Source organism: Orycteropus afer, unplaced genomic scaffold (genome assembly GCF_000298275.1).
Source record: "Orycteropus afer afer isolate SDZICR_OR568_19922 unplaced genomic scaffold, OryAfe1.0 scaffold00070, whole genome shotgun sequence".
Lineage (NCBI taxonomy): Eukaryota > Metazoa > Chordata > Mammalia > Tubulidentata > Orycteropodidae > Orycteropus > Orycteropus afer.
The window spans coordinates 2,663,740-2,673,598 of NW_006921657.1; the positions used below are offsets into that span (position 1 = coordinate 2,663,740).

General features: G+C 41.2%; 1 protein-coding gene across 1 annotated transcript in view; it reads right to left on the reverse strand.

The window, feature by feature from the left end:
- The window catches only part of SEC24C (SEC24 homolog C, COPII coat complex component), a 20,843-nt gene extending 13,502 nt beyond the window's left edge, over positions 1–7,341 (reverse strand). Inside the window, exons 1-2 of the mRNA XM_007940607.1 lie at positions 7,167–7,341; positions 4,394–4,529 (exon numbers count right to left, since the gene is read on the reverse strand). Of these exons, the coding sequence (XP_007938798.1) occupies positions 4,394–4,529; positions 7,167–7,341 (311 nt within the window). The remainder of the gene's footprint in view (positions 1–4,393; positions 4,530–7,166) is intronic.
- Positions 7,342–9,859: the final 2,518 nt, after the last annotated feature.

The window sequence follows — 9,859 nt, forward strand, 5'->3', positions numbered from 1 at the left end:
TATGGGGAGGAAGTGGGAGGGGAGCTGTTGCATTGTGGTAAACTGTGGTCAATGACATGAGACAAAGTATATGTGAACTGCTGTATAGAAAGTGAATTTGCTCTGTAAATCTTCACCCAAATCACAAATAAATGAATAAATAGATAGATAGATAGATAGATAAAAGGGGAAAAAAAAATCTCCATATGGATAGCTAATACCTGTCTTAAACCTATAATGTCCAAAATGAAACCCTTAATTCCACCTCCAAACTGTACTCCATCTGAAGTATTCCTCACTCAGTAAACAGCAGTACCATTTAACTAGTTGCTTAGGCCAAGAGGCTAAGAGACATCCATAATCTCTCCTTCTCTCTTAACTCACATTCAATTCTATTAACTCTATTTTCAAAATATGACTACTTCTCACCTCTACTACTACCATCCTAAGCCAAAGCAAGATACCTCTCATGTGAACTGCTGCAATAACCTACTAGGAATCCCTACTTCTACTCCTGAATCAGCAAAGTGATCTTTTTTAAATAAATATATTTTTAAATTATTAGAAAATATAGAGAACATAGGCAAAGCAACTTTAAAAAATGTTTTAGTAATCACATTGGTGATAATGATACACTGTTGTACTGGACTACTGTATGTAATAACAAATACAGTAAGTGAGAAACTGTGGTATATTCCAATATTCTAATCCAATCATCTGCATCATCGTTTTGTTTTGTTTTGTTTTTAATTTTATTGTGGTTTGAGTAAAAGTTTACAGAGCAAATTAGTTTCCCATTCAACAATTTATACACATGTTATGTCGTGACATTAGTTGCAATTCCATCAATGGAACAGCACTCTCTGTACTTCCTTCCTGGGTTCACAGTTCTCATTTACTCATCTTTCCAACCCTTCCTGCCTTCTGAACTTTGTTTCTGGGCAAATGCTGCCTTTTTGGTCTTGTATGGTCGATTGTTCTGAGCAGCGTGTTCTTCATGTGTGTTACTGTTCAGTTTACAGGCCTATCTGCTCATCTACTCCCAATGTGGAAAAAGAGATATAGATGTAATAGGAAAGACGTTATGTAAAGGCTCTTTAGTCTTGAATTTGAATTGGGAGTACCAATATAAACTAATCAAGTTTTCATCTTTAATACATGTACATACAAATTTCTTAGCTTTGTCTACTGAAAAATCCTAGAAACAATGAGGAATATAATAGCAATGAGCATAACTAGCACCTAAATTATAAACTTGAAATACAAAACTTTATTTTAAAAAAAAAGTACGTCTTAACTAGATAGTGCCTGGCTACCACTGTCAACCACTCGGAAAGTGATCACTGCAGGACATCCTAGATAGAGTGGGAGAAAAATGTGGAACAAAACTTAAAATCATTAAAAAAGAGCAGGCTTACTTGTTTGATAGAGACTGGCACAATGACCAAGACTATGGCCCCTAGTCACCCTTAAGGCCTGGAATTGAACCCACATCCGTGGCTTCCAGCCAAATAACAGAGAGGCACATAAGGTGAATATTTACACCAGGTAGGTATACTCCCTAGAAGAATCAATCATGGGAGATCAGAATGGTAGTATCTGCACAGGGAGACAGCTCAGAGGGCAGGAATGCATAGGAAAGAAACACATAGGGAAAAGACAACTATAAAGAGGAAGTAGGAAGAAAGATGTTACATTATGAGGACTGTAATCAATATCATGAAACAAAATGTGTATGAACCACTGAAAGGAAAATGAATTTGCTCTGTAAACTTTCACCCACCCAAATCACAATTTAAAAATATATATATATTTCTTGGAGAAATGGCTCATTTTAGGTCTGGGACATAAATAAGATGTGTAAGATGAGTCTGGAAAAGATATTTATACATAAAACAACCATATAAACATATAAAACAGTATCCAGAATATATGAAGGATGCCTACTAATCAATAAAAAAATGAAACCCAGTTGAAAAAATACTGGACCAAAACTAGATGAGACAATTAGCAAAAACAGAGATACAGATAGTAGTGAAAGAACACATTAAAAAGCTACACAATCTCATAAATAATCAGAAAAGTAAAAATTAAAATGATCATACCTAAAGACTACTAGGGTCATGTCAAAAGGACTCAGGGCCAAAATGAAAAGTCTCCCACTGGTCAAGACAGGACATTCTGAACTTCAGTTATGATAATAACTGCTGTGGATCGAAACCCATTGACTATGTTTAAAAATCCATACATTCATAATACTAAAAGTAAGAAGAACTGATCACTCTCAGCAGATGACAGGGGACCAATTCACTCCCTTGAAAACTAGTAAGGTAAAGAATCAAGCATTAATCTCACATTTCTGTCATGAACTGCACAACTGGTAGGTAACCAAGTAACAGATGACAAGAACTGTCTCTTTAAAATGGTATTCAAACTAACAAATGAAAAAAAAGCAAAAGAATTAGAGTATCACCACCTTGTAAACTCAATGAACTAATATATATAGACATCAATGGCTGCTAACATCACAAAGAGAGTCAGTAAGATATGTATATGCCTCCCACTGTCTTGACCCACACTATCCATAGTCAAACTCAAGTCTGATCCAGACTCTGTATCCAGCTGTCAATCTGTGGGAAATACAGAAAAAAGTGGAACAAACTGAACTGTAACATGAATATGGAACCAAGAAAATCCAGACTCTAGGAAACTCTTCAGATAATTGGCTTGAGGATTTCAACAGATAAAGAGTAAGCCAAAGAAAAAGAGGGGGAATCTATAGACTTAAAAGACACAGCAAGTTTTTTTTAAAATAGGTAAAACTAAACTATAGTATCTAGGGATATATACTTGCATGTAAACTATTTTAAAAACACAAGGAAGCCGTTACTATGAAAGTCAAGATAATGGTTATTTTGGGGTAGAAGGTGAGAGATGTGACTGAGTTGGGGCACAAGGAAGGGGTTTTAGAATACATGGCAGAGTTCTATTTCTTTCTATTTCTCGATTAAGTTGTAGTTACAAGAGAGTTCACATAATAATTCACTGAGCCATACATTTTTGTATGTTTTATTTATTTTTGTTTCACATTACAATGAAAAGACTGATCAATCAAAAGACCAAACAAACAAATGGGATCACGTTACTCCACAGCCTAAAACTCTCCAACGGCTTCTCACTGTTACTAAAATCAAATTTAACCTTCTTATTATAGCTTACAAAGCACTACATGATATGGCCCCTGATTATGTTTCTAACTCTTCTCTTCCACTCTCCACTCTGCTCTAGCCACACTGGCCTTCTTCCTTTTCCTCATACCCATCAAACTAACTTCTGCCTCAGTGCCTTTTTGTACTTGCTGTTTCTTCTGCCTAAGACGTTCTTCCCTCAGATCTTTGCACAGCTTGCTTTATCACTTCTCTGAGGCTTCTTTGACCAGCATATATAAAACAGCTCTGTAGCTCCTCACCAGTCATTCTCTAGATCCCCACCCTGTTTTATTTTATGTATATTTGTCTATTTATAATCTTTTGTGTACGCCTTAAAATATAAGCTTCACAAAGGCAGAGACTTGGTCTCTGATTTACTGATTTATCCCCAACCTCTAGAAAAATGTCTAGCACATGATAGCGCAAAGTAAGTATTTTTGAGCGAATGAATGAATTCCCTATACTGCTTCCCACAGTCTCCCAATACACAGAGGTAGAGAGAACTTCCCAAGCTCCTTCTCCAGGTGTATAGTCACTGCTTAAAATGTATATTCTGAACACCTAATAAAAGTGTTAGACAGTGACTCTGCCGTGATCACACCCCCCCACTCACAGTTATATTTTATTCTTTGTTTACCAAAAAAAAAAACCCACAATACTTCAACAGAGATGACTTCCCACTTTTAAAGAACTTCCACGCAAAGACAGAGATTAATTGAGCTATGAACCACCTACATTTTCATTATTTACGTGGTTATCCTTTGGATATCTTTCCTTGCATAACAGAAATAACCAATGAGTCCTACTAAGTGCCTGATACAGAGAAAAGAGGAAAGTGAGAGAAGACACAAATAATCCTAAGGTTTTCTTTTCCTAATTCACTTTTAAGGTAGGTTCAAGAGGAGCCACAAAAATCAGTGAAGATGTATATCTAGTCCAGGGAAAAAACTCTCAAGTTCGCAGAAAGGAAGAACATGCAAAAGAACCTAGACACTAAGCTGGGTCAATAAACCAGAGGGCTGGACATCAGCAGCACCTGCAACTTGCAACCTGGGGGGAAAAAAAGAAACAGAAAATATAAAGAGAAGAAGGGTAAGAAAAAGGGATCTATGAGCAAAGTGATGAAATAGACAAAAAAATAGATCCTCACACATTCCTAACCTTACAGCTTTATCAGACTGATTTTACGTGACCCAAGTACATACCTCTGCATCTGAACAGTGGAGCTCGGCCCATTTTGCACATCTCCCTGGCCAAACTGGCCATATGCAGCCTGGCCACCAGGGGCCTGTGCTGTTGAGACTGGAGGTGCCCCTGAGGAAGGTGGGGCTCTCGACACACCTGAGGGTAAAGGACAAAAACTAAGTGATTGGAAAATAATTTTCTCCTCCACCCTGAGTCAGGAATGCAGAGAGTCATGGCCCCTCAATCAATTCCCAGATGAGCCAGTTTACAGACTCACAATCCCCTGAATGAATGGGAGGCCAGGTCCCCTTGAGGAGGACCCTATCACACTTCCAAAAACTTACACCATTAATCTTTCTCCCAGTCTTCCCTAGAGTGACCTATGGCCTTTTTCCAGGATGGCTATGTATTGGGGGGAAGAAAATAATCAGACTTTTTGGGGATTACTGGACACTAGCTCTGAACTGACACTAATCCCAGCAGACTCAGATTATCACTGTAGTCTACCAGTCAGAGTAGAGACTTATGGAGTTCAGGTGATTGATGGTGTTTTAGCTTAAGCCCATTTCACAGTGGACACAATGGGTCCCTGAACCCATCCTGTGATTATTTCCCCAGTTCTGGAAGACATAATTGGAATAAACATACTCAGCAATTGACAGCCCTTCACTGGCCCAGTACCACAGCTTTGTAGTAAAATGACACCATCAACATGCAACTCTAACTATACAGTAGTCAGAGAGCCTCTAGCCTCTGAGACAGGTACTCTAGGAGCAAAGCTGTAGCCAGAGCCACAAGAATGTAGAGCCTTCCTGTGATCACCTTCCCACTCAATCCAAGACAGCCTAACATTCCTAAGCTAGACAAAAAGTCAATTATTTTAAGAGAAGGACTCTACTCCAGAATTCAGAGACTTGATGCACATATGAGAAAGATGCACAGAAGATGATTAAGTAATACATTGAACTAGGTTGCAAAGAAAGGCATCTCTTGGGGAAACTATTCTGTCACTTTCTTCTTCATACATTTCATTTCTAATCATATCCTCTTCATCTACCTCCAAATGAAAAGCACATAGCTCTGAAAAGTGTTTCCCATTGGCTGGAGACACTGCCTGTGCCTAAGAGTTCAGTCAGGTCAGCTGGCCTACCCTCCCATGCTGCCACCTGTCTCCTCACAAATGCTGTACTCTGTTCTTTACTCAAAAGCTATACTCATCCTTTCCACTCATCAGAACTCCCATCAAGCTACTTCTACTATCCCAACCATCCTTCCTACATACTAACCCTTGACATGCTTCCCACATGAAATACAGGATGAAAATGATTAGTTACTTGGCACCTTCACTTTCAAAATGCTGCTGACCTCTGTTCTCTGCCTGCCCTTAAGTATTCTTAGTTTTAACTAACCTCATATCAGGAAAGATCTCCACATATCAGACCTATATCCTATCTTTCGTACCTTCAAAAAATTTTATTTTGCTCAGCCCTCTGCAGAAATACACACTACAGAACCTGCCTACAGGACCATAATTGATCTGAGCATGCTAACTAGCCATGACAGAACCAGAAAGGTGTTCCTCTCAATAACAAAGCTCACTCTTGAGGCCATGCCAAACTCCATCTTGATAAGCCAGGACTTGGGAGAGCAGAAGTGGACTATGTCCAGCCAAAGTCCCATCCCAGGGTAAGGCTTTTCTACAGACCTGAGACCTAATCTTGCCACTTCATGAATAACTTTTCCAAAGTTATAATTAAAATAAAAACACTTCATTCATTTCCCAAATCTTACCTATGCCTCCTTGGTATCTTATTTTTCCCATATTCCTTTATAGAATTTAGTCTCTTTAAAATATACACAGTTTGGTGCATCCTAAGTCCTCAATTATCTAACTAAAGATCCTCCAGAAACATTCTTCCAAGAAGACACTGTGGATAATCTGCAGAGTACCAGCTGCCCTTCCTTGAAGAAGTAACATAAAATCTAAACACTGACCCTAAGGCAGCACCAGATTAGTCTTCTACTGCCTTGATATTACAGGGCATCTAAGAAGCAGAGGAATCTCAAGGAAAGGAAAATGAATGTTACCAGCAGAAACATGTGAGAGGCATGAAAAATCAGGGACATGTACACAACATCTTCCTCCAAGAACTAACTCCCCATGTCCCAGAGTCATTTATATTAGCATCTCTCTGCTGAGAAGCATTCTCAATATATACAAGAAATAAGCCTTCAGGAAGACTTTGAAACAGTAAGAAATACTTGATCTTGGACGTAGACCATCAGCATAAAAGGGGAAGACCCTCAACAAGATGGACTGACAAGAGTGGCTGTGACAATAGGCTCAAGTATGGCAACGACTGTGAGGATGGTGCAGGACTGTGCAGTGTTTAATTCTGTTGTACATAGTGTGGCTATGAGTCAGAGCCAACTGTACAGCACCTAACAACAACAATCCTGGCCACATTTTCTGGAGAAACTGTGATCACTACCCTTCCATCTAACTCTGAACACCAGGTTAGGCTGCATCTGGTGATATCCATAGGCAGTAAGCTGCCATTGAACCAGGAAGACATGCTTCTACTAGATGTCTTAAGTTTGAACCAGAAACAGTCACCTATGGTAAAAGCAAGGAAGGACTGACTGCCACAGCAATCTCAGTGACAAAGAACCAGATTCATGTTCCTCAATTCCAGTCACAACTCTTCATGCAGTTTAGCTAGAGCAATACAATCTAACCTGAAGACTCTGCTGATTCTTCCCACAGCTCAAAGGAAGCTTAGACATACATACCTGGAGGAGGTGCTTGCTGATAGCCTGGTACTGGGCCATTGTAGGAGGCTCCATAAGGGGTGGGAGGGACTGTGGACCCTGGCTGCCCACCATAGCTGGACTGATGATATCCTGGGTAGACAGGCTGGGGCTGCCCATATGGCGGCCCAGGAGGAGCTGACTGATTGACGTTCATTATGAGAGCATCCCCAACTCAGTGTCACCTATTAGATGAGAGAGAATAAAGAAATTAGTCAAAACCAACTTTCTAAAGAGAAACCAACTATTTGAGGTAGGAAGTAGATATAAAAGAGATTGACTTTATCAGGAAGAGATTAGCTTAATCATTCCCACACTATGGGATTTTAGTAATTTTCTGCCTCAGACAGTACTCTGATTACCTCCTCAGAGCAAGGATTTTGTTACTCTGAATCCCATGCTTTGTCACTAACAAGCTTGTATAAATTTCAACTTCAGACAGGTCCACTAGAATGGAGTAGCAGCCTCCATTCCCCAGTGGTATAATTTCTAATGTGCAGTCACACAATGAGTCCTAGGGCTGATGGACTGCTGTAAATGAAATAACACTCCTACTTTCCATCCATTCACTCTAGCATCCATTAATTCCACAAACACTGAGTGCCCTATAGTATGCCAGTCTTTTTTAAAAACCAGGCTACAAGACCGAAACAGACCAGTTAACTCCCTCCCCTTCAAAAGACAAATTTTAGAGTTAATGGATTAGACAAATGATATTATTTGGCTAGACGATAATAACCAAATGTTATTCCATTTCTAGGTTTTCCATCAAAAGAATGTATGGACCTTATAACTGAAGCACTAAACTCCCTAAATGTAAAGGACATCTGAAAACTCAAACCAGGTACCAGATTAGAGCTGAGTGCAGGCCAGGTACAAAAAAAGTCTTCAGAATAATTATAGGATCAGTGGCAAAGTTACATCTCATCAAAAAGATTATCCATCTTATCCTTCAAGCAGACTTATTAGTTGCCAGCCAGTCACCCAGAGCCATGGCAATCCCATGAAGAAGAGATGAAATCCCGCATGGGGCATTTCTTCAACTCTGTTTCTGCTCTGCTTACATGCTTGCCATGTATCTAAGCCATTTCCAAAATTATTAGTCTTGCCCACAGAAAGAAATGTACTAGAGCTTTACTAGGGTCCTTTTAAGAAGAGGACTGTTTACATCTACTCCAAACAGTCTACTACTCCCAACTATCCCACAGAGGGGTCCAGGATGCAGGAGAGCTCACAGATACTGCAGTGGAATAACAGACCATTCCCCTTTGGTAGGAAGGGCCACCTTGACCACTGAAAAGCTGGGCTGCTCCTCAAAAAGCCCTCCTTAAACTCAAAGCCATCTCAGGATCTGCTCTTCTGAATTCAGAAACTTACACAGGTCACTGACACAGAGCTTGACAGATGCACCTCTCCCCTAAAGTCAGCGGAAGAGGGAGGGGCTTTTTCTCCAGGAAATAAAAGGTCAAGGCTGGAGTAGGGCACAGGTTTTCAACAAACCAACTCCTACCCCTTCTCCCCAAAGACACCCAAACGTTTAGAGTCAAGCTCAAGTCTCGACTCCATTCTCAAAGAAGTAGAGGATGACAATCCAAGGGGGCGGGGCAGGTTTCCTAGAACTTTGGAAGTAGTCGAACTGTGAATGTGGAGCCTGGGAGCTCCGGAGAGCATGACCGATGGGCCAAGCCAGCTTCTTGGACCACGATGAGAGAGCGCGCTGGTCCATTAAGTCTAGGCGCTGAGAGTCTTGCGCCTTTCAAGAAACTGGGAGCAGGAAGCGCGAGACTGAAATCTGGGCCAGTAGGCGAAGGGAGGGCGAAGGGAGGGTCTAGGACAGAGCCTGGATTGTGGATGCGCGAGGTGAGGGACTCTCCCACAGCCCTGCCCCCGGAATCCTGTCCTCTTTCTCAGACGGGACCCTGATCTGGCCAGTGATACCTCAGCCTCTCTTCTGCTTTTCAACCCACCAACCTCCCGATGCCACTCCTCACCCGGCTCCAGATCCAGGTTCGACTTCGTTCCTAACGTCAAGGCTCCCAGGCTCCACTTCCGGTTCCGAGGGGGCTGTCGCCTCGTCCCCGGAAGTAACGCCCCCACGCTGGAGAGCAGGTCCGCTCCTTCTGCCACGTATGCTCTAGGCACGCGCTCGGGAACCCGGATGCCGCGCATGCGCTTCTTCTTCCATCATGGCCGCCACCTTGAGACTGTGGATTCTTAATCATGTCTACATTTTTTTTTTTTTTTTTTAGATGTCATGGTCACTTTTTGGCCCCAGTGGCTGAAATGCGATTGGAAAGGTTGGGTCGGACTATCCTTCGGAATACCCCCCTCTATCCGCCTATGGCGTATTAGTGACCTCTTAAGTTTTGTTGCAACTTCCTGCTATCCCATGACCCCAGATTTCTGTCTTGGAGGTTGTTTTCACCTATGACCTTAGCTGGTCGTAAGGTTTATTGAATGTACGCTGGCAAAAAACACTGATGCGACCTTCGGACTGCATGTGTTCGAATGGCTTTTGCAATTTATCTGTCTGTCCCTCAGTTTCCTTCGTTTGTAAGATAGCACTAATAGAATAGTGCCCACCTAACATTTTCTTGAGGAAGCAGTTAGGCAATTATATAGATTACCTAGCACCACAGTAAGCGATCAGTGAAGAGCACTGTTATTAGTTACCC